The 23921-nt window shown below is 42.3% G+C and overlaps 1 protein-coding gene across 1 annotated transcript in view; it reads left to right on the forward strand.

The window, feature by feature from the left end:
• Positions 1-23921, forward strand: part of IL1RL2 (interleukin 1 receptor like 2) — a 55754-nt gene that overhangs the window by 27623 nt on the left and 4210 nt on the right. The window contains exons 6-8 of the mRNA XM_014583390.2: positions 10032-10161; positions 11372-11508; positions 16225-16368. Of these exons, the coding sequence (XP_014438876.1) occupies positions 10032-10161; positions 11372-11508; positions 16225-16368 (411 nt within the window). The remainder of the gene's footprint in view (positions 1-10031; positions 10162-11371; positions 11509-16224; positions 16369-23921) is intronic.

The following is a 23921-nucleotide window of genomic DNA, read 5'->3' on the forward strand; positions in this document are numbered from 1 at the left end:
GGGAAAGAGGGATGTAAAACATAAATATAAATAAAGCAATTAATATTATTTTTAAAATATGCTATAGGGCACATGTGCTCACCAGAGAGAGACAGAGAGAGAAAGAGAAGGTAAGTGACAAAGGAAGCCACCAGGTCTGGCACTCATATCGCAGTCAGTCCTGTGGGATTTCGGTGCCTTAACCACCATGCCGCCTATTGGCACTATAGTGTAATGTTAAATTTAGAGAAAATGTAGTTTATTCTTCATATCACATCAGGCATGAGAATAAATTTTGATGAATTTAAAAATACGTATATGTGTGTACATATATGTATATACATATACATGTATGCCACAGAAATGCCATGAAAATACATAGACAAATTTTTATTTAACTGCAGAATACAGTCATTTGTTTTGAAGGGGGCATCAAGATTCGATGTTTATGGTTGAATTATTTTTCGGTATTCATGCTTTAAAATCTATAAAGTCTGCTTAAAAATTTTAAACTAATACATTCACACATAATGAGAATTATGTAATATGAAATTCAAGATACCTATATAATGTTTTGTTTCTAAGCACATACTCATTTGGAAAACACCTACAGTATGTTTGGCAGCCAACATGGATGAACACAGCAGCCCCAAAGACTCCCAGAAAGACAGGTGCCTGTTCCTGCCTGTGAATTATTCTGGGCCAGTGTCTTGATGTTAACCTACTTTCTCTGACTTTGGTAATGATCACACTCGTTCACTTGGGACACAGGGTTGGTAACTATGTGTAGTTAATTTTATGTCCTCTAGTTGGGTAGTTTCAGAATCACCTGTATCATTCCAAAGTACTCAATTCCCTTTTCACGGATGCATTGGCATGTCATAGTTGATGTAATTTGCATGATTTTTTAACATACATGCACATATTCACTTCATATAATAACTAAATTGAAAAGGCCTTTCTTTAAGACAATTTTTCATTCAAGCATAAGGATTATAAAGTTATTAAACACCAGATTGTTATACTTTCTTATTTTTATTTCAATTTATTTTATAAATTTGATCAGCATGCATCATTTAGCTTGTAAAGTGAATTTACGCAACATGAACACAATTCACACCAGTCCAGTCCAAGATATCATCAACAGACAATATTCCATGTCTGTGTCCCACAAATGTCCTGCCTTTCCATTTTTCTCCTTAGTTTCTCTCCTCATACTCTTCCTCTTCTCCTCTCCTCTTCTCACACTATCTTCAGTATCCCTAACCATTTTCCATGCTTCTATGTCCTCTAGTCTTTCAGTTTCTTCCAAAGAGTGCAGACAGTTGGTATGTATTAAGTGAGGACATACAATGCCTTTCTTTCATAGCCTGGCTTGGTTCACTCAGCAGTAAATCTTCCATATTCATCCTCTTTTTATCAAATTCCAGCATCTTCTTGTTGGTTTGTTTGTTTTTATTGCTGAGTAGTATTACATAGAGTATATATGCCACATTTTTTCAGTCCATTCATCTGTTCATAGATATTTGGATTGGTTCCATGTCTTAGCAATTGTGAATAATGCCGAATAAACACAGATGTGCATGCACCTTCCTGACTGAGCATTCTCCTATCCTTTGAGTAGATACCCTGGAGTAGAATTGCTGGATCATATGGTAGTTGTATTTGAAGGTCTTGGAGGAACCTCCATATTGTTCTCCACAGTGGCTGAACCAATTTACATTCCCACCAACAGTGTAGGAGAGTTCCCCTTTCTCCACAGCCCTGCCAGCACTTATTATTATTATTTTTTAAATCTTTGCTGTTCTGACTGGGGTTAGGTGGCATTCCTATTGTGGTTTTGATCTGCATCTCCCTTATGATAAGGGATATTGAGCATTTATTCATATGCTTTTTGGCCGTTCATATGTCTTCCTTATAGAGTTCTTTCTTCAGCTCATTTTCCCATATTTTAATTGAGTTGATCATTTCTTTATTTCAGGGAAGCTGCTTGAGTTCCCTGTGCATTCTGGTTATCAGTCCCTTATCTGAGGCATAGTTTACAAAAATATTCTCCCATTCCAAGAGTTGTCAATTTACACTAATTACTGTGTCTTTTGCTGTACAGAAATCTGATGTAATCCCACTTGTCTATTTTTGGAATTATTGACTGTGCTTTAGGGGTCTTATTTAAAAAGTCTTTGCCTACCCCAATATGTCCCAGAGCTTTTCCAGTGTTTTCCAGGAGTAGTTTTATATATTAACATCTTAGGTTTAGATCTTTGATCCACTTTCAGTTGACTTTTGTTAATGGTGAGAGATGGGGATCCAGTTTCTTCTTTCTACAGGTGGATTCCCAGTTTTTCCAGCACCATTTCCTAAAGAGATTTTCTTTTTCCACTGGATTGACTGGTACCTTTGTCAAAAATCAGTTGGCTGTGTGTTTTGGGATTTATCTCCTGGATCTCTATTCTGTTCCATTGGTCCACATGTCTGTTTATATGCCAATACCATAATGTCTTGATTATCGCCGCTTTATAAGATATTGTGAGGTAAGGGAGTGATATGCCTCCTACTCCATTCTTCTTATGCAGGATTGTTTTTGCAATACGAGGTCTTTTATGGTTCCAGACAAATTCTATAATTGTCTTTTCTAGATCTCTGATAGACAAGTTCTATGGTTATTTTTTCTAAATCTGTGAAGAACATCTCTGGTATTTTGATTAGGGTTGTGTTAAATATGTAGGTTAATTTGGGTAGAATGCCATTTGGATTATATGAATTCTTCTGATCCAGGAACATGGGATATCCTTCCACTTTTTTGTGTCATTTTTGATTTCTTATTCTTTTTCTCATAGAGATCTTTGACTTCTTTGGTTAGATTTATTCCTAGGTATCTTATACTTTTTGTGGCTATAGTAAATGGGATTACTTTCTTCAGTTCTACCTCAGTATGCTTGTTGTTTGTGTAGAGAAATGCTATAGATTTTATATGTTAATTTTATATCCTGCTACTTTACTGTACTCATTTATTATTTTGAAAAGTTCTTTTACGGATACCTTTGGGTCTTCTAAGTATACCATCATGTCATCTGCAAATAAAGATTTTTTTTTTTTGGAGAGGTTTTCGCTACAGGGCGCGTACGCTCGCCAGACAGACAGAGAGAGACATAGAGACAGAAAGCGAGAAATCACCCCCCAGAGGGGAGGGTCACACTGCAATCCCCTCTCCTCCATTCTCCTCTCGGGATCTTGGGCATGCAAGCATACGCGCCCGGTGTGAGTTTTAAGCCACCAGGTCTGGGACGCGAACCATGGTTGACTACGTGGGAATTCAGCGACATAGCCATTATGCTAACTGCTGGTTCCCTGAATAAAGATATTTTCAATTCTTCTTTGCCTATTTGAATACCTTTTATATTATTCTCTTTTCTGACTGCATTGGCTAAGACTTCCAGCATTATATTGAGAAGGAGTGGAGAAAGTGGGCGCCCTTGTCTAGTACCAGTTTCTATTGGGAAAATCTTTCAGCTTTTCTCTATTCAGTATAATGTTGAAGGAGTGGAGAAAGTGGGCGCCCTTGTCTAGTACCAGTTTCTATTGGGAAAATCTTTCAGCTTTTCTCTATTCAGTATAATGTTAGCTATAGGTTTTTCATAAATAGCTTTTATTGTGTTGAGAAATGACCCTCCTATGCCAATTTTGCTGAGAGTCTTAATCATGAAGGGATGTTGTAATTTGTCGAATGCTTTTTCTACATCAATTGGAATGATCACATGACTATTATCTTTCTTTCTGTTGAAGTGATGGTGGATGTTTTTTTATAAGTTGAACTACCCTTGCACCCCTAGAGTAAAAACCTACCTGTTCATGATGAATAATCTTTTTTATGTACTGTTGGATACAATTTGCTAGTATCTTGTTGAGAATTTTTGCATCTATATTTATCAGAGATATTTTCCTGTAGTTTTCCTTCCTTGTATTCTTATCTCTTTTGGGGATGAGAGTTGTGGAGGTTTCATAAAATTAATATGAAGGGTTCCTTTCTTTTGGATCTTTAGAAATAATTTGAATAGAAGAGGGATTAACTCTTTTTTAAGTTTTGTAGAATTCAAAAGTGAAGCCATCAGGACATAGACTTTTCCATGTTGGGGGTTATTTATTACTTGTTACGGGTCTATTCAGGCTTTCTATGTCCTCTTGATTCAATGTTGGTAGATTATATGTGTCCAGGAATTTGTCCATCTCATCCAGGCTTTCTTGTTTGTTGGAGTATAGTCGCTCATAGTATCCTCTAATGATGTTTTGTATTTCTACTGTATCTGTTGTAATATTGCCTGCTTCATTATGAATTTGATTTATAAACTCCTTTCTCTTTTCTTAGTCTAGCTAATGGTATGTCAGTCTTGTTTATCTTTTCAAAGAATCATCTTTTGCTTTTATTTATTTTTTATATGGTTTGTTCATTTTCTATTTCATTCATTTCTGCTTGAATCTGTATTATTTCTTTTCTCCAGGCATTTTTCTGAATTTGTTTGTTTGTTTTTCCAATTCCCTGAGACATGATGTTAAGTTGTCTGTTTGCCACTTTTCCATCTTATGTGCACTGATTGCTATGAACTTCTCTGTATGGCTGCTTTTGTTGTGTCCCATAGATTATGGAGACTTGTGTATTCATTATCATTGGTTTCCATGAATTTATTGATTTCAGTCTTAATAGTAGTTGTGAAATCACTTAGGAGTAGGTTGTTTAGTCTCCATGTGTTTTTGTATTTTTGAGGGTTTTTCTTGAAATTAATACCAAGTTTAAGTCCATCATGGTTGGAGAAGATGCTGGATATAGTTTCTATGTCTGTGAATCTGTGAAGGCTTGTTTTTTGTCTTTTCATGTGGTTAATCTTTGAAAATGTTCCATGCAAGGGTGAGAAAAATGTATATTTCATGGTTTTGGGTGGAAGATTCTATAGATGTCTGTGAATTCCATTTTATTTATGGTATTGTTTAGATTTGTTTTTCCTTTGGAGAGGTTTGTGCTATAGGGCACGTGTGCTCGCCAGAAAGACAGAGACAGAGAGACAAAAAGTGAGAATCAACCCTCAGGAGGAATGGCCACACTGCCATCCCTTCTCCTCCATTTTCCCCTTGGGATCTTGGGCACACATGCACATGCGCCCGGCGTGAGTTTAAGCCACTGGGTCCAGGACTCTAACCGCGGTTGACTACATGGGAGTCCAGCGACATAGCCATTATGCTAACTGCTGGTCCCTATATATGGTATTGTTTAAATCATGTATCTCTCTGCTCATTATTTTATCTAGAGCATCTTTCTGAAGGAGACAATGGGGTGTTGAGATCCCCAACAATTAGTGTGTTAAAATATATCTCTCCTATTAGATCTATCAGTCTTTCCTTTACACATTTGGGTGCTCCTGAGTTGGGTGCATAGATATTTATAAGTGTTATACCTTCTTGATGAATTAGCCCTTTTATTACTATGTAATACCCTTTTATCCCTTTTCTTTTAGTTTTTGTCTTAAAGTCCATTTTGTTTGAGATCAGCATCAAAACTCCAGCCCTTTTTTGGTTTCTGGTTGCATGGAATACCTTTTTCCAGTCCTTCACTTTTAGTCTATGTTTGTCATTATCCATGAGGGAGTGTTTCTTGTAGGCAGCAGATAGGGGGTTTCTGGTTTTTGTTTTGTTTTTACATTCAGTCAGTCTGTCTCTTGATTAGGGAATTTAGTACATTAATATTCAATGCTATTGTTATCAATGTTTCCAGACTTGTTCATACCATTAAGTTGTCCACTTTCTTGTTCCTTTTGTTCTTTCTTTCTTTTTCTTTTATTTCTGTGTGTCTGTCTTTAGTTTTCCTGGTAAAGCACTCCCTTCAGAACTTCTTGAAGAGCTGGTCTGCTGTTGGTAAATTATTTCAGGTTTTGTTTATTTGAGAATATTTTTATCTTTTCTTCCCATTTGAAGGACTTAGTATAGTAATCTTGGTTGAACTGTTTTTCCTTTAAGAGTTTGAGTATATTTTCCCATTCTTTCCTTGCTTCAATTGTTTCCAGAGAGAGATCCAAAAGTAGCCTGAAGGGGTAACCTTTGTAGGTAACTTGATACTTCTCTTTTGCCAATTTTGGTATCTTGTCTTTATCTGTGGTTTTGGTCATCTTGGCTATGATGTGTCTTGGAGAAGATCTCCTTGGGTTGTTTCTACTTGGGGTTCTTTGTATTTCTTGGTTCTGGATATTTTAATGCTTCTCTAGGTTTAGAAAGTTTTCTTCCTGGACTCATGGAGTAGATTTTCCATGCCCTTATTAGTTTCTTCACCTTCTGGCATAGCAATTATCTGATATTTGGGTGTTTAATTGTATCTAGTATTTCTAGTATTTGTCATATATTATTCTCATTTTGGGGGAATCTTTTAGCTGACTTTTTTCTAGGTCAGAGGTTTTGTCTTGCACATCCTAAATTTGATCTTCTATATGATATAATCGCTTTACAAACCTGTGGGCCAGACAGTGGGTCAGTGGTAAAATGGGATATTCTGCAAAAGACAGGAAATCAAAACCAGAAAATTCTTAAAAGTAAGGAAACTTAAAAAAAAAAAGGCTTTATAAGATTGCTGGTTGAATTTTTAACAGAAACAAAGAAGGCTATATGCAAAATTTATAACCAGTAAAAATAGGACACACTGAAAATGAGAAAACTTGAATGGTTCTATGCTAAGGAAATACTAAAGTGATTTTCTGGAAGAATATTCCTTCCAGATGGTATATCAGCTACGTAGGAACAAGTGAAGGAACATATGCTACTGAAAATGTTTGAGTAGATCTAGATGATGACTGGATAAAGCAATAATAATGCTGATTGCTTGTGGAATTTAAAATACAAACGAGACTTAAATGCACAACTGCACTGGCTTGTGTGCTGAGAAAAGAGTAAGAGGGGGACCAGCAAATGGCGTAATGATTAGGTTGCTGGACTCTCACGTGGCTGACCGTGGTTCAAGTCCTGGACTCGGTGACTTGAAACTCACGCTGGGAGCATGTGAATGCGTCCCAAAAATCCCGAGAAGAGAATGGAGGAGAGGGGATTGTGGCGTGGCCATTCCCCCTTGGTGATGATTTCTCAATTTCTATCTGTCTGTCTCTCCAGTGAGCACAAGCACCCTATAGCAAAGATCTCCCTAACAAACAAAACAAACAAACAAACAAAAAAAAAAGGAAATGGAACTGCATCCAGAGACTTTGCATCATCTGAGAAAAGGGTAATAATATCAATAGTGTCAGTCCAAGGATATATTAGGTTGTCAAGAAAGTCATGAAGTAGTTTTCTGTGTTTTTCTATGTAAAAATGCATTATGACTTTTCTGGCAACCCAATATATTTTAATGTTTAGGGTAATGATAAAAGAATAATTATTTTTACATCCAAGGTTACATTTTTTAAAAATAATTAAAATGTGGGCAAGAGGGAATCGGAAAGAAGGAATTGAAAAAAGAAAAGACAGGTAGGAATAGACAGATATAAAATTGGTGTAACTTTTAGAAAGAAAATACATAAGAAATAGAAAACAGACACGATTTCTTTAAGTTCACATATGTCACTACTTACAAAATGTGCTAAATGCTACTAATAAAAAGATTGTCATACCAAATTTTTATTTTTATTTTTTATTTTTTGGGGGAGAGGTTTTTGCTATAGGGTGCATGTGCTCACCAGAAAGACAGAGAGAGACAGAAAGCGAGAAGTCGCCCCCTGAAAGGATGACCATGCCACAATCCCTTCTCCTCCATTCCCCTCTTGGGATCTTGGACACGCACGCACACACATCTGGCATGAGCCACTGGGTCCAAGACTCGAGCCATAGTCGACTACATGGAAGTCCAGCGACATAGCCATTATGCCACTGCTGGTCCCAATACTAGATTTTTAGAAAGGTTCCTCTTTGCTGTTTACAAGATGCTTAAAGATAAAAAAACAGGAAATGTTATACAGCATAAATACCAACCAAATTAGTACTGGTATAATTATACTAATATCAAGGTGGATCTTAAGGCAAAAAAGCATTATTGCAGTAAACAGTCTTCATAATGATAAAAGTTCAATTTTTAACTTGTAGGTACATAACATGGCCTTAACACACACATGTACATGCACACGCACACATGGAGGGGGGAAAGGAAAGAGAGGGAGAGAACAAATTCAGAATTACAGCAAGAAATGGATACATCCATTATAATGAAAATTGTTGACACAGTTTTTACAGTGACTGATGGAAGAAGCAACGATTACTCTCTGATCGCTAACAGACCATGTTTAATGAGTAACCTGATGTTGATATAGGAGCCTTGTACCCAGCCACTACTGCTTGTATGTACTTTCCAAGCACAATGAAATATTTGTAAAGGGGATCACATATCAGGCCGTAAACATATGCACAAAATGCAAATTTACAACTACATGCATAAAGTTTGAACAATAAAATCTGGACTTCAGAGATCAATACATAAGTGATAAAATATAAAGTATAAAATAGGAGAGGGGTGTGTGGGAGGCTTCTTGGGTTCTGGCAATACACTGTTTTCTTGATGGGGTGAAAGTATTATAGCTATTTTCTTTCTTATAATTCATTAACTTTACATTTATTGATATATTCTATACTTTTTACTTTATGTGTGTTATATGTCTTAATACTCTTTTTTTAAAATACTACCTAGAATCCCATGAAAGTTACTGAGCACAAGGAAAAGTAACTAAAAATATAGATATACTCAATCAAATTTATGAGTGTTGTAGAAGCAGGATAAGGGGAAGGAAGGGAAAAGAGCAAAAGATTATGTTTGGTGAAGGAGAAATAGCCTTGCATTTGGAATTAGAAAACTAGAGTGTGTGTCTCAGTTCTTCCTTTTATTAAAAAAATTTTAAAACTAATTACTTATTTAATTTTAATATTATTATTACTTAATTCGATGTGAAAGAGAGGAAGCAAGCCTCCAGGTTCAGGATTCAAACCATGGTTGGCCATGTGGGAGTCCAGCACTTTAGCCACCATGCCACCTGCCAGCTGCTCAATTTTTTCTTGAATATAAGTGTGATCCTGAGCAAGTTCTTCTTTTACCTGAACTTCACTGTTCACATCCATAGCATGGGGACAATAACATCTCTTCTTTTTCCTTGGAGGATTATTGTGAAGATATAGAGGAAAGTATGCATACAATCCTTCATAATGTGTTATGTTCTTTGCTGATGTGACCAGAAAGAGGAGTGGTATTCATGTCCCTGATAATATGGAAAACATTTATCAAAAGCTGGTGACAGGGCCAACAGGTGGCGTGGAGGTTATGGCCCAGAAAGGCAGCTGAGTGGTTCAAATCCTGGTCCTGGCAACTTGAGAATCACACCAAGTGCGTGTGTGCCCAAAATCCTAAAATGAGACTGGAGGAGAAAGAATTAAGGCATGACCATCCTCCCTAGGGGGTGATTATCCACTTTCCCTCTCTCTCTCTCTGTCTGTCTCTCTCTAGCAAGCACATGCACCCTATAGCAAAAAACTGAAAATAAAGGAATAAATAAATATATAAGTAGCTGAAGACATTTGTTAGCATATGCAAATCCCTTTATGGTAGATACTGTGGAGGGCCACTTTGTTTCTCTTGATCTCTGTTCAGGGAGAGAGTGAAGTAGATTAACCTAGTTTGGGAGCTGGCTAGGTAGCACAGAGGTAATGCACTTAACAAGTAATTCTGGATCCCTATGGAATCCCTATGGATGGTTACGGGTTCAGTTCTTGAGTCAACCTGTACACACCAGATGCGTGTGCCTGCGATCCTAGCTGGCACGGAGAGCTGAGGGACCACAGTGAGAGGCCCCGTTAAGGGTGCTTGTCTATCGCTCACTCTCATGGAAGAAATAAAGTTAAACACAAACAGAAAACATTCCAGGGAACGTTTCTGGTAATCAGAAGATATTTAAGGCCCAAAGCAAAGTGCATTTGTGACCTGGGTGTTAACAAAGTTAGAGTTTTGCAGACTCTTCATGTAGTATTTATGAAGCTATTTTCCATAGGCTCCACCCTTATTGTGGACTGCAATATAACGGACACATGGGACAATACGAATCTCCGATGCTGGAAAGTCAACAACACCCTGGTGGACCGTTACTACAGGGAATCCAAACGAATCAGAGAAGGATTCGAGTAGGTATTTTGCTTTTCTGACTTTTTAAAAGCTAGCAAGAATTTCACCATTTATTTATTTAAAGAATTATTTAATTTAATTTAATTTATTGTCACTATTTTTATTTTTATTTATTTATTTTTTTTAGTGTTTTTTGAAGTTAACCGGAGAGAGATAGAGAGAGAAGAAAAGTGAGAAAGAAAGCAGCCAGGTCCGGGACTGGAACTGTGGTCAGCCATGTGGCTTAACTACCACGCCACCTGCTGGGCCTAAATTTCACCACCTAAATTAATTCGGTGTGGGGCTAGCAGGTGGCATGGTGATTAAGGTGCTGGATTCCCACATGACCAGCAGTGGTTTAAGTACCAAATCTGGCAGCTTGAGACTCATGCTGGGTGCTTGTGCATGCATGCCTGAAATCCCAGGAGGAGAATGGAGAAGGGATTGATCTGTGGCCATCCCCACTGGGGGGTGTTTCTCATGTTCCCCCTCACTCTCTCTATGTCCATACACCCTATAGCAAAAGCCTTAAAAGTTAATTTGGTGTTATTATTGCATTTTAAAGATGGTTTTTCAATGCCTTATCATCATTCTTTTAGGTTTTGTCTTTCAAAGATCTTCTCAGTACTGTGCACGGTGAAGCATCTGGTTCAAAGACCTGTGAGATGTTCATATTTCAATGTCCCTACCACCTGGTTAGGGAGATGTTGCAAACCTTGAAATTTGCCTCTGAGCAGTGAGATCCATTTCTCTCTCCTACTGCTTAAAAGCAGTTCCATCTCCACTCAGTTATGTCATAGACTATAGGCCATCAAGGCTTAAATACAAAAATAAGCACCAACCTAGCACCTCATAGGGGGATAGAGCATAATCTTCAGCTGATTGAGCAGTGTAGACTCAACTTTGGTGACCTAAATGGAATACTTTTAAACTCAGTGAGGCCAGGGAGCAGGAGAGTGCAGGTCCATGCAGTGTAGATAAATTAGGGTGCCTGGGGAGGGATGAGGGCCTTTAGGATTGGGGGTATAATGAACAGAGCCATATTTCTGTGTCACTGACCAGAAGGAGTCACAATTTACACACCCCCCTGGGCCACCCAATGAAATATTATTAGGGTAAAATAATGATCCTAAGTGTTCTTCAGAACAATGTTGATCTCCAGAATATATTGTAAAACATGATGGGTAACCATGACTCATGTATTAATGATTGACTCTTTTTATTTTTTAGAACTTGTGTTTCTTTTCCAGAACATAATTTGTACACAGTAAACATAACCTTCTTAGAAGTGAGGATGGAAGATTATGGTCTTCCTTTCACATGTCATGCTGGTGTTTCTGCAGCGTACATCATCTTAAAACTCCCAGGTAATGCTCCAGTGGTTACAGATTGTTCCGAATGATGGTCAGTTGGTGCATATGAGAGAGAAGTGACAGGGCCAGCTGTTTAGCATAGTGGCCAAGGGGGCTAGATTCCAGGGAGCAGAGAAGAACCTGCTGGTGGTGCTCCTCTCTTGCTTCCCAATAGATCCCAACACAAATGCAGCCTGCAGAGGTCAGAGAGTGTGACTCAGAGAATGTCTATCCCAGAGAAAATGGGGGTCAAGTGATTGTAGGAAGCATTAGAGATTCATGAGCCCTGAAATGGTTGCAACTTAAATCTGCCATTTGTTTAGTAAGCTAGACTGGAGATGGCCAGTAAAGATTTCTGTGCTAACACTGAGTAGTCGAAAGCACCGTGCTTAGAAGGGTTCCAAGGTCTAGCCCTGGCTCAGAGGAACTAACGTTGCTACCAGTTTACATCTGTCAATCATGCAGAAGGAGGGATGGTCCTTCACTCCCTTTGTTTTAGGTCAGTTAAGAAACTCATGCTGGGACCGGCAGATGGTGTAATAGTTACATTGCTGGATTCCCATGTGGTCGACTGCGGTTCGAGTCTCAGACCTGGTGGCTTAAAACCCACGCCAGAGATGTGTGTGTGCCAGCTCAAAATCTTGAGAGAATGGAGGAGATTGGATTGTGCCCATGGGGGGATTTCTATCTCTCTGCCTCTTTTTGTCTCTCCAGCAAGCATACATACCCTATAGCAAAAATCTCCCTCTTTTTTTTAAATAGGAGCTCATTAACTTCACCTGTGCTCTGTGAACACTCATCTTACATCTCATGTGCAGTGAGTTGTGCTCAACTTGCTTTGCTTGCCCTGAGCTTTTAGGAGCGTCACTTTCCCCAATCTAAGCCTCTTGTCAGATTACTTGGAGACAGAGTTATGTTTATAGCTTCACCATTGGACTGGATTATGTTGTTGAAGACCAGATTGTAATCGCACTTGGTTTGTCAGAAGCAGGGTCACTAGAATGCTGTGTAAATCAGAAAATCAGAAGCTGAATTTATTGGAGTCATTTGCTCTCACCTACCATCTTGGTTGAAAACTAGTTCTGGATTTAAATGTCAAATAAACCTTTAATAGGGCATCTGGTATATCAACAGTGAGCTAATCATTTATTTCTATTTTTAAGCCTCTACTCCTTTGAACGTACTTACTCTGTTTCCAATTTCATCTTTTTGCTCATGTACAGAGCACAGCATATCAACAGTCCTGAAGGCAATGAAGGATGAACCCAAGAACTTCTAGTCATCATTCCTGTATACTCACCAAGGAGGTTTTTTTTTTTTTTTTTTTTCATAGCCATTACACTAACCGCTGGTTCCCGACCAAGGAGGTTTTGAATCTCATGAATATCATGGGCATGACTTTGCAGTCATGACAACTTATAATACTAAGATCTCTAAGCTGTATATTGTGTCTTCCCAGACACAGGTCCTCGCAAAGAGAGGACTGTTATTGGTGGAAGGAATGGTGAGAGCTAGGTGAAAGCAAAGGGGAAAAGAAGATGAAAGTGGAGGGAGAGTCTATCTCAAGGTTAAAAGCTAGAGGTTCTAACCAAGAGTCAGGGTTGAACGGAGTACCCCGGATGCACTGAGGCTCAGTCAATGACTGGGGATTTTATTGGCAACAAATGTGTTTTTAGATACTGTGCTTCACTGGGCCACACATTTAAAGACATGCAACGGTGAAGTAGGGAAATCTTGCTGAGATGTTAATTACATGGTATGTCCCCAGGCAGGTCTTAATACACTCTTGAATGATTAATTTTAAAATGAAAGTGTTCTGGAGGTTCAGAAAAAAGACCTTTTTCTTCCTCCCCTCACTTTCCCTGCTCACCTCAACTTCAAAGTAAACGTACCCTTCTTAGAAATGAAGACAGAAGATTACGGTCGTCCTTTCACGTGTCATGTTGGTCTAGAAAGATGGGAGGATCAGGAAGTGGTGTGTGTGGTGGATTCTAGGGACAGGGAAGGTTTCTCTTCCTCTCTTCTCCTTCCTCTTCCTTCCTTGAGGCTCTCCTTGGCAGCACAGGTCTGAGCTGTGGTAAGGCAGCACGTGGTGCTGTTCTTCTTCCTGGACCTGTAGGAGCATGTTTCGAGGGACTTGGAGTTCCAGAGAAACCAGTTCTGCTCCGTGTGTATCTCCTGCCCACTTGTGCTCTTAACTACCATGCAGTGTGTTCACAGAGCAGAGTGTCAACGCCCTGGTGCAGCCTGTGTCTCTCAGATGAGCCCTGAGTCTGGACTCTGATGGCACAGAGGATGAGGGGGAGATCTGGGTCTCTGTCAGTCTCATGAAGCCAGAAGAGATGGCTGTTGGGGAGACAACTGAGGGCTCTTTAGATGTGACAAGTTTCCACGGCTCACTTTGAGTAATTAAGCTAACAGTCTTGTAATCAAGGTTGTGTGACAAACCACTTGGGGAATGTTCCACATTAATATACTTGGGCTCCACCTCCAGACAGTCTGGTGTTGTCTAAGCAGAGCCTGGACCTGTACATTTTGAAAGTAGTCCTTGGGACCAGCAGATGGTGTAACGGTTGTATTGCTGGACTCCCACATGTGGTCGATCGTGGTTCGAGTCCCGGACCTGGCAGCTTGAAACTCTTGCCAGGTACATTGTGTGTGTGTGTGAATGTGCGTGCGTCCCCCAGAGGGGAGTGGTGGTGAAGGGGTTGCGGTGAAAAAAAATTTTTTGGAGAGGTTTTCACTATAGGGCGTGTGCGCTCACCAGACAGACAGAGAGAGACAGAGAGACAGAAAGCGAGAAATCACCCCCCGGGGGAATGGTCACGCTGCAATCCCTTGTCCTCCATTCTCCTCTTGGGATCTTGCGTGCCCGGCGTGAGTTTTAAGTCACTGGGTCCGAGACGCGAACCGCAGTCGACTACATGGGAGTCCAGCGACATAGCCATTACACTAACCGCTGGTTCCCGACCAAGGAGGTTTTGAATCTCATGAATATCATGGGCATGACTTTGCAGTCATGACAACTTATAATACTAAGATCTCTAAGCTGTATATTGTGTCTTCCCAGACACAGGTCCTCGCAAAGAGAGGACTGTTATTGGTGGAAGGAATGGTGAGAGCTAGGTGAAAGCAAAGGGGAAAAGAAGATGAAAGTGGAGGGAGAGTCTATCTCAAGGTTAAAAGCTAGAGGTTCTAACCAAGAGTCAGGGTTGAACGGAGTACCCCGGATGCACTGAGGCTCAGTCAATGACTGGGGATTTTATTGGCAACAAATGTGTTTTTAGATACTGTGCTTCACTGGGCCACACATTTAAAGACATGCAACGGTGAAGTAGGGAAATCTTGCTGAGATGTTAATTACATGGTATGTCCCCAGGCAGGTCTTAATACACTCTTGAATGATTAATTTTAAAATGAAAGTGTTCTGGAGGTTCAGAAAAAAGACCTTTTTCTTCCTCCCCTCACTTTCCCTGCTCACCTCAACTTCAAAGTAAACGTACCCTTCTTAGAAATGAAGACAGAAGATTACGGTCGTCCTTTCACGTGTCATGTTGGTCTAGAAAGATGGGAGGATCAGGAAGTGGTGTGTGTGGTGGATTCTAGGGACAGGGAAGGTTTCTCTTCCTCTCTTCTCCTTCCTCTTCCTTCCTTGAGGCTCTCCTTGGCAGCACAGGTCTGAGCTGTGGTAAGGCAGCACGTGGTGCTGTTCTTCTTCCTGGACCTGTAGGAGCATGTTTCGAGGGACTTGGAGTTCCAGAGAAACCAGTTCTGCTCCGTGTGTATCTCCTGCCCACTTGTGCTCTTAACTACCATGCAGTGTGTTCACAGAGCAGAGTGTCAACGCCCTGGTGCAGCCTGTGTCTCTCAGATGAGCCCTGAGTCTGGACTCTGATGGCACAGAGGATGAGGGGGAGATCTGGGTCTCTGTCAGTCTCATGAAGCCAGAAGAGATGGCTGTTGGGGAGACAACTGAGGGCTCTTTAGATGTGACAAGTTTCCACGGCTCACTTTGAGTAATTAAGCTAACAGTCTTGTAATCAAGGTTGTGTGACAAACCACTTGGGGAATGTTCCACATTAATATACTTGGGCTCCACCTCCAGACAGTCTGGTGTTGTCTAAGCAGAGCCTGGACCTGTACATTTTGAAAGTAGTCCTTGGGACCAGCAGATGGTGTAACGGTTGTATTGCTGGACTCCCACATGTGGTCGATCGTGGTTCGAGTCCCGGACCTGGCAGCTTGAAACTCTTGCCAGGTACATTGTGTGTGTGTGTGAATGTGCGTGCGTCCCCCAGAGGGGAGTGGTGGTGAAGGGGTTGCGGTGTGGCCATCCCCCCGGGGGGACAGCAATTTCTTGCTTTCTGTCTCTCTGTCTCTCTGGCTGGAGCACATGTCCTATAGTAAAAATTTATCTCTAAAACAAAACAAAACAAAACAAAAACAGTCTTCATGAAATTGGAAGCACTGCTCCTACTCTGGGTGACTAGGGCTCTGTGGCATCTGTGTCTCCTGGATTCTCAAGAGCCCATTGATTTCCTGAAATCTATGATCCGAATGAGATGATTCTACCCTCATAACCTCCTGTTTAACTCTACGGAGATATTTGAGCAGAGCCTTACCCACATCTCCTACATTCTCATTTGGCATTCGCAATTGGCATTGCATGGGTAAAAGATATAATTGACTGTTTGTATTATTTTAATTTTACTTTTTTGATGTCATTTGTAGTCCCAGATTTCCGCGCTTACTTGATAGGAGGGTTCATCGCCTTGACAGTCACGACCTTGTCTGTCGTGTGTGTCTACAACCTTTTTAAGATCGACATTGTACTGTGGTATCGGAGTGCCTTCCCTTCTACTAGGAACACAGAAGGTAAGTGTGTGCAATCACCGAGAATTGCCTCCAGATTGGTGTCCGCTCATCCAGAGAACCATTTAAATCGATTTTGTCATATGTTACTAGCTTTCCTTTCATGTTGTTGGCAAATGTAGAGGAAGGAATCTCCTTGGAAGTTTCTATGCTTCAGAGAAGTAATTAGTCCAGATCATCATGAGCATCATTTGGTGAAAGGCTTGCAGGCTAGCAGTGGCCGAGTGTGTATTTACTGAATAGCGGAAGCGGATAGTTTAGGTCCCACTGTAACCATGTGAAAAGGGTCCTCACACCCGTCAGTGTTTGCCAGCGAGGAACATTTCGTGAGGCTCAGCCTGCTCTCCACCCCGGGGGCGCCCGCAGAGCCGTGGAGTCTAGAGGAGAATGTAAACTATGGAGAGCACTGGGCTGCCTGGGGTGGCGGCATTGTCTCGACCCTGAACTTGCTGCTGAAGGGACTTAAGTCTCCAACTCTCAAATGTGGAGAGAGAGCAACCCGAGTTTAAACTTGAGTTTTTCACATACTGCCTGTGTGAACTTAGAAAAATAATGAATTTTCTTCTATTTATCGGTTATAGAAAGGAAGAAAAAAAATCAAAGAAGAAAGGAGGGCAAGGGAAAAGAAGGAAGAAAAGACAGGAAGGAAGGAAAGTCACTTAATTCTGGGTCACAGAGTGCTGTGTGGATAACTGAGCAGAAGTGCTGGAAAACAGCCGAGGCCTGAGACATGGAGGTCCTCCTGCAAGTCTGAAGGTCAAAGCAAGCTGCCTGTCCATTCTGCTCTGAGGTTTAGTCTGGGGTGTTCATATCCTGCCAGTGCTATTTGACACAGAGATGTTTCCATGTGATCTTGGAACTCTGAGGGGCAGGGGCAGGTATTTCCCACCATTGTAGTTGTAACTCTTTTTTCCTTTAAGAAAGATTTTTGTTACAGGGTATGTACTCTTGCCAGATAGAGAGACAAAGAGACAGAGAGACAGGAAGCAAGAAATCACCCCCCCACCCCCAAAAGGGATGACCACACCACAATCTCTTCTCTTTTTGAGAATTTGGGCATGTGCACACACACTCCTGGCAGGAGTTTTAAGTTGCCAGGTCTGGGACTTGAACCACGGTCAACTACGTGTGAGTCTGGTGACGTAACCATTACACGATCTGCTGGTCCCCTATGGTTGTTACGCTTTACATTATTGCCTTTCCTTTCTTGGAATGGTTGTGATGCTTTACGGCCTTGAGAAAAAGTAACAAATCAGCTTTAATGTCCCCTACCTGGATAGAAAAGTTAACAGAGCCACGAGAAGTCTGTGCGGCTGACATGCTTGGAGATGCGCAGATTTATACCCTTCGAGTCCAGAGACTGGCAGTGAGGAAAGTGGGAAAGTAGGAGAAATTGGGTGTCCGAGCACGTTCGGTGAGTGTTTAATACGTGGAAGAGCATCACGTGGCCTGAGGGCTGGCCTCGCACATAACACACATGGCCCACGTTATTGTCTGCACGTTTGGGAAAATATAGACACCCTACTTTGAGCTCAATTCTAAGTCAAACTTCAGAATTCAGCAGTAGCAACTGTTGAGCGATGAACTCGGTTTGGATGACAACATTCAGCTGGGCCTTGCAGGTCCAATGAGCCCAGCACGCTGCTAGTGACACCGTTTGGGGCTGAGGCCCTCCCACAGGCTTCCCTGTCCAGGCCCATTTGTGAGTGTACTCTTGGCTTCCTCTGTCTGAGAAGACTTTCAGTCACCACCCCACGGTCAACTACGTGTGAGTCTGGTGACGTAACCATTACACGATCTGCTGGTCCCCTATGGTTGTTACGCTTTACATTATTGCCTTTCCTTTCTTGGAATGGTTGTGATGCTTTACGGCCTTGAGAAAAAGTAACAAATCAGCTTTAATGTCCCCTACCTGGATAGAAAAGTTAACAGAGCCACGAGAAGTCTGTGCGGCTGACATGCTTGGAGATGCGCAGATTTATACCCTTCGAGTCCAGAGACTGGCAGTGAGGAAAGTGGGAAAGTAGGAGAAATTGGGTGTCCGAGCACGTTCGGTGAGTGTTTAATACGTGGAAGAGCATCACGTGGCCTGAGGGCTGGCCTCGCACATAACACACATGGCCCACGTTATTGTCTGCACGTTTGGGAAAATATAGACACCCTACTTTGAGCTCAATTCTAAGTCAAACTTCAGAATTCAGCAGTAGCAACTGTTGAGCGATGAACTCGGTTTGGATGACAACATTCAGCTGGGCCTTGCAGGTCCAATGAGCCCAGCACGCTGCTAGTGACACCGTTTGGGGCTGAGGCCCTCCCACAGGCTTCCCTGTCCAGGCCCATTTGTGAGTGTACTCTTGGCTTCCTCTGTCTGAGAAGACTTTCAGTCACCACCACTTATTTTTCCTGACACAGATGTGAGTCGTTCTTCGCTTCTTGCTCTTTGACTTACAGAGGACCGTGTCAACACACGTGGTCTTCCTGGAAGCTCTGGCCATGGTGTGTCTCCCTGTTGACTCACTCCCAGGAGCGTGACTACGGCCCTGACTGGATAGAGTGTGGGTGGGTGTTGTGCAGGGTGTGTGGTAAGCTGCCTGTGAGGTTGAGTGGAGCAGGAAGAGAAAACAGGAACTGTGACTCAGCCCAAGCAGTGGGAGCTTGGCAGAGAGACTCTGGGAGCCTCCCCTCTGCTGAGATTGGGCTGCAACCCATTCTGAACCAGCGGGCTGCGGATTTGGAGACGGGAGCTGACAGCCAGGGATCCTCTTTCATTTCATTTCTCTTTTCATTCGGCAAAGTATGTGTGCACTTTGTGTTTATATCCTGTCTTATTCTTTGCGAACTGCCCTGGAATATTCCTTGAAATGTGAGCTTCAGCAATAAGTATATGAGAAGACTGAGACTGCCACAGATCCCGTGTGTAGCTTTGTTTCCCCTGAGGATATTTTCTGAGATATCTGGGAGCCTTCAGCAATGAGTAAATGAGAAGACTCTGAGACTGCCACAGATCCCGTGTGTAGCTTTGTTTCCCCTGAGGATATTTTCTGAGATATCTGGGAGCCTATCGAGTCATGAGCAGCAAACACAAATGAGACAGAGGAATTATGTCCTTCTTATGATCAGTCATTTGCTCCAACCATGTCAGTTAAGCTTTATGACACAAATGGTGATTAGGTGTGTCTGACTCAGTTTGGGCAAGAGTCACAATAAATATGGTTGAAGTCAGCAAGTTCTGTGTATTCTCTATCAACTCATAGAAAATGGCGTTTCATTCAGTGCTTTTAAAACTCTCTTGTTGGGTATGCATGTGTGTACAAAATGGGAAGGATCTGTGTCCACGTGTTCTAGAGAGATTTATATGTGTTTCACCTTATTCCGAATAGATTTGGGAGGCTGTCCCTGAGAGACAGAGTTTACAACAGAACAAAACAGGGAATGGTGACTGTAGAGAAGCAAAGATTAGATTAGTGCAGTAAGCTGGGAGCAGAGTTAGCACAAGTCCTGAACAGTTTTTAGGGTGAATTTGCCTTCACAGCTAAAGCAAAGGCAAGCGTAAGATTCATTGTGTGTTATTCACAAAAACCTTGCCATTGCTGGAGAGAGGACATGGCTTTTTCTGCAGCTAATTTCCAAGGGAGTTGGCTTGTTTCATAGAGAGTTCTCTTTGTAAAAGGAGGGGAACATTGTGACGGCATCATAAATGTCGTAGTCTAATGTTTTGTGTGGCTCTTCTTCTAGTGTCTTCTTTGCATGTTGGGGCTTATGCAATTCCGTAAAAGCATTTACACGAAAGCCCCCGTCGAGTCTGCTGACTTTCCATTGATCTGGTTTGATCAGGTCTAAAATGTAGCAACACCGTATGAGGAGAAAGTAGTGGATCATCTTTAGGCAATTGTTCATGCATACTAGTTTATACAAATGAAGTTCCGGATTTTTTGCCGGCAGCTGCTAAGGGTACATGCACACGCTTTAGCATAGACGGTGAGGTTGCATCTCCACAGAAAAGGGAAGGAGCGTGGCTAGGACCTGGATAAACCGTCATCTCCACCTTACAGAGAGAGGGGTGCTGTGCGGCCGACAGCAGGCCCCCTTTCCTCATAACACTCACTAGGAGGTCTGCCTTTCTGGAATTTTCCTGAAAAACAGCTGGGCAGTGTCCTAGCTGTTGTTACTTGTTTTTTTTCATTTCTCCTCAGAGCTGTTCTGGGCACTGGGCTAGAAAACAAAGTGCTTCAACACGTTGTGGCATAAAACGACCGTCTGTTTTGCTCTTGGCTTCGGTGGGTTGGGGACATGACAGGCTCAGTGGGGATGGCCTGTCTCAGCTCTGCAATGTCAGGGCCTCAGCTGGAGGACTGCCGGCTGACATCTCAGTGCTGGTGTCCTTACCTTCCGCCCCACCCAGGCCTCTCCACGTGGGCTCTCTGTGTGGCCTGCTTCGGGCTTCATTGCCACCTAGAGCCTGGCTTATAAGGATGAGCATTTCAAGAGCAGGAGAGCCAGGCCGATGCCTTGTTTTAGTTTATAACTCAGCCTCTGAGATTTCTAGGGTCAATCGCACCATATAGTATTTGCCAAGGCCTATGCCTACCTAATTTTATTTTTTTTTTTGGAGAGGTTTTTTTGCTACAGGGCACGTGCGCTCGCCAGACAGACAGAGAGAGACATAGAGACAGAAAGTGAGAAATCACCCCCCAGGGGGGATGGCCACGCTGTAATCCCTTCTCCTCCATTCTCCTCTCGGGATCTTGGGCACGCACGCACACGCGCCCGGCGTGAGTTTAAGTCATCGGGTCCGGGACGTGAACTGCGGTCGACTACGTGGGAGTCCAGCGACATAGCCATTAAGCTAACTGCTGGTTCCCAAGGCCTACCTAATTTTAAGGGAGTGGAAATAGATTCTGCCTCTTTGTAAAGATGTGGCCAAGTTCTGAAAAACTACCTGAGGCAGGAAGCTTTGCTGGGACTACTTTGGGGAGTGCTGGCTGTGATAGTTGTCTAGGACTAATCAGGGCTAGGCTTTGCAAGCTTCCTGCCCTGAGTCTCATCTAAGCAGCCCAGAGAGATGGAGGTGGAGGGGCTGGGTTTGGATTAAGGCATGCATTTACCAGCGGGGAGACTTGGGAAAAATCTTGCAGCCTTTGGGCTCAGCTTCCCTTTCTGTCATCCGAAGCTATCCCCACATTCCTGCCTTAGTGATCCGAAGCTTGGAAATGCTGGGGTGCTGTTGTCTCAGGGCCCTTAAACTGTCAGTGGGCTGAAGCAAAAATCTAAATGGCTACACTCCATCTTTGGTTGTATTATCAGTAAATGATGAATTAGCCATTTGAAGGTGATGAAAATCCCCTGCATTTTGAGAACAGGACAGCAAATCATAGCTCTGTTCAAAAGCTTAGTCAGAAAAAAGGAAATATAAGATGATCCAAAAATTGGAGGACGTTTTAGTTTTCAGAGCGTGGTAGAGGGGCCAACAGATGGCATAGTGGTTTTGTCCCTGAACTCCCACATGGCGATCACAGTTCGAGTCCTGGACCCTGTGACTTGAGACTCGTGCTGGGTGTATGTGCATGCATCCCCAAGATCCCAGAGGAAAATGGAGAAGGAATCACAACATGGCCATCCTCTCTTGGGGGGTGATTTTTCACTTTACCTCCCACTGTCTCTGTCTGTCTCTCTCTCTCTCTCTCCAGTGAGTGCATGCATCTTACAGCAAAAATGTCAAAAAAAAAAAAGGAGTGTTATAATTTGGACCAGCTGTTGGCTAGATCCCACCTGGCCGACTGTGTGGTCAAGTCCTGAACCCAGAACTTCAAAACGTGCTGGGCAAGTGTGTGTGCATGCCCAAAGTCCTGAAAGGAGGAAGAGATGAAGAAGGGATTGTGGGGAGACCATCCCCCCAGTTGGTTCTTTTTCTCTCTCTCTGTCTCTCTTTTTCTCTGTTTCTCAGGTGTCTACAGCAAACTAAAAAAAAATGGTGTAAGAATTTGTGCTACCTAACCCCTCTTGATCTTGAGTTTGGATAGCAACTAGTGCCTGTATCTTTTATTTATTTATTTTAATTAATTAATTAATTTTAGAGCAGTTTTTGCTATAGAGTGCATGCACTTGCCAGAGACAGAGAGAGACAGAGAGACAGAAAGTGAGAAATTAGCCTCCAGGAGGGATGGCCAAGCCGCAGTCCGTTCTCCTTCATCTTCCTCTTGGGATCTTGGGCACGCACGCACAATCCTGGTGTGAGTTTTAAGTCGCCAGGTCCAGGACTTTAAGCACCATCGTCCATGTGGGAGCCCAGCAACGTAACGCCACCTGCTGATCCCAGTGTCTGTCTCCTGACACAGCATCTTAGAAGCAGGGAACACGGAAGACTTAGCAAAAGTGACTCATCTGTTTTTTATTCAGCAGTTGGTGTAAAAGAAAGGAACTGAGAGAAGAAAGACCCCAGTAGTGGGGCCTAGGACAAAGTCATGATAAACCTGGGCATTTACTGCACTTTATAGACCGAGAAAATCTTTGTTTCCTGGGAAGCTGTTCTTTGCGGTGAACAGAGCACTGGCTTAGCCCTCCATTATCAGAAACAAAAGGAAAAGTCTATCACATTTTTAAATGGGAAACTTTAAATGGGAATTATTTCTCCAAAAGTTCAGAAATACAAGAATTTTAGAAAACGATTATTTTTCTTCTTTTTTTTTCTGTTGTATTTGTAGAAAAAAAAAATAGCCCCTGGCTTGGGAAAATCAAACGTGCAACATTGAATTTTATACATAAAAGCATCCACTTACTCGAGAGGTGGCCCAGACTGGGAACCTGGAAGTTGTCACAAGGTGTTTTAGCTGTGTTGGGATGTTACCAGCTCTAGGCACACGTCAGTCATCCCCTTGGTGCCCGCCCCCTCTGATCCTCCTGTATTAGAGCCTAAGCCTGACCTGTTCCCAACCAAGCTATCACCAGTTTGCGTCTCTGTAAAATCAAGTTCCATTCAGACATTCAGCAGATCCGACAGACCTGCTCCATGTCAGGTCCCAGTCCGGCGCTGAGGGCAGGCAGGGAACCAGATGAAGTCCTCACTCTTACGCAGCTTCCTTCATGACAGGATGTGGGGAGGCAGAGAAGTAGTACACGTGTGTGCATGTATGTGGACATGTGTGTGACTGCATAAATGTGTATGTGAGTGCAGAATTGTGCATGCACATGACCGCACACAAATGACTGCATATGTTTGTGTGCACCGTTGTATGTACACGTGCATGGATGTGACTGCGCACGTGTGCGTAGCCATGAGTGTGCATAATTGTGTGTGTGCATGTGCATTACCATTCTCCCCAGGATGGGCAAGAATGGTGAGCCAAGATCTGGGGGGCTCAGCAGAGCTGATGGAATGAGAAAAGGAGCTGTGAACTGTGAAGTTTGGTACACATTTTAATTACTGGTATTTAGGGCCAGCAGGTGCCGTGGAGATTAAGCTGCTGGATCCCACTTCACGGATCAAGTCCCTGACCTGGCTGCTTAAAAATCATGCCAAAGATTTAAAAAAAAAATAACTATTGTTATTTAGACAAAAA

The sequence above is a fragment of the Tupaia chinensis genome, unplaced genomic scaffold (genome assembly GCF_000334495.1).
Source record: "Tupaia chinensis unplaced genomic scaffold, TupChi_1.0 Scaffold144276_1, whole genome shotgun sequence".
NCBI lineage: Eukaryota > Metazoa > Chordata > Mammalia > Scandentia > Tupaiidae > Tupaia > Tupaia belangeri.